The 1,339-nt window shown below is 57.5% G+C and overlaps 1 protein-coding gene across 1 annotated transcript; it reads left to right on the forward strand.

Annotated features, from left to right (window-relative positions):
- Window positions 1-815: 815 nt before the first annotated feature.
- Window positions 816-1,339, forward strand: FOIG_16944 (uncharacterized protein; the record flags this gene model as incomplete). The annotated part of the gene is made up of 1 exon (XM_031218424.1): window positions 816-1,339. The coding sequence occupies one exon, from the start codon at window positions 816-818 to the stop codon at window positions 1,116-1,118; it is 303 nt and encodes a 100-aa protein (XP_031051862.1). The 3' UTR covers window positions 1,119-1,339.

The raw sequence follows: 1,339 nt of genomic DNA on the forward strand, positions 1-1,339 counted from the left end.
TGCCCTCAGCGACGTCGCTGAGGAAGTCGTGGACAGGGAGACCCCATCGACACCACCACGGACGCCGGACCACCGAAGAGATCTCAACCAGCTGCGACCGGATCAAATCTGCGTCTATCGATCCGACAATACCCTGTCTTCCCGGCGCACCATGGTTTACGTTTCCGAGTATAAGCCGCCTCACAAGTTGACCGCTCCGCATCTTCGTCTCGGTCTCCGCGCCATGGACATCCACAAGGAAGTTGTAAACCGAAGGACGATTCCAACTTCTGTAGACCCTGACGCGCGTTTCCAGTACCACGCAGAGAAGCTGACGGCATCTGCCATCACGCAGACATATCATTACATGATCGAAAGTGGCCTTGAATATGGTCTTCTTACTACTGGCGAGGCCATCGTGTTTCTCAAAGTTGACTGGGACGAACCCGAGACTCTGTACTATCACCTAGCAGAGCCTGGTCCGGAGGTGTCGGCACATCCAAACAACCTCGATATATGCACGGCCGTCGGTCAATATCTAGCGTTCACCCTTATGGCTCTCGGTTCGCCTGGAGAACGACGGGGGAATAGTCAGGAGGAGCGTCTAAAAGCTATGGAGAAGTTGAGGACGTGGACTGAGGACTTCGAATCGACATTGCGTTCTATCCCAGAAAATGAACGATCGGCGTCATCAGACTACTCGCCTGCTTATGAACCCACCACCTACAAGGGCGTTGATCGGTCGCCGGCCCTGCCCCGCAAAAGGACACGTCGAACTGCTGTGTGCCAGATTGGCGAGGGGTCGTTGAGGAAGGACGACGGGCAGGAACCATCTGATGACGAGTCGGCGCCCCCGCCCCCTCCACCGGACACGCCTACGCCAAACGGACGAAACACGAGACAAGGAACTAGGCGGAGCCAGCGACTGGCGTTACGGCCGCGCGGAGGAGGCGGCGAGCAGGGTCGGCACTATTGTACGCAGAAATGTCTTCTCGGGATGGTCAAGGGTGGTTTTCTCGACCCAAAGTGCCCGAACGTGGCACTTCACTGCAAGAGCTGTGCTCCCGCCAGCGCACGCGCACGCGCACGTCATCCTGTCAATCACGAGGAGTGGCTTCGCTTACTCTGGATGCAGCTGAAACAGTCTCTTGACGACGGGATCAGGCCATTGGGGGAGGGTGGTGCGCGGGGTGTGCTTTTCCAAGTGACCCTACTTTCGCATGGCTACACCTTTGTCAGCAAGGGCACGGTGCGGGCTTTCATCCAAGATCTCGAGCACGAGGCTGCTGTCTACGAGCGTCTCAAACCAATCCAAGGCGTCCACGTGCCTGTTTTCCTGGGTGCGGTTGACCTTCGGTCG

The sequence above is a fragment of the Fusarium odoratissimum genome (assembly GCF_000260195.1).
Source record: "Fusarium odoratissimum NRRL 54006 unplaced genomic scaffold supercont1.358, whole genome shotgun sequence".
Classification (NCBI taxonomy): Eukaryota; Fungi; Ascomycota; class Sordariomycetes; order Hypocreales; family Nectriaceae; genus Fusarium; species Fusarium odoratissimum.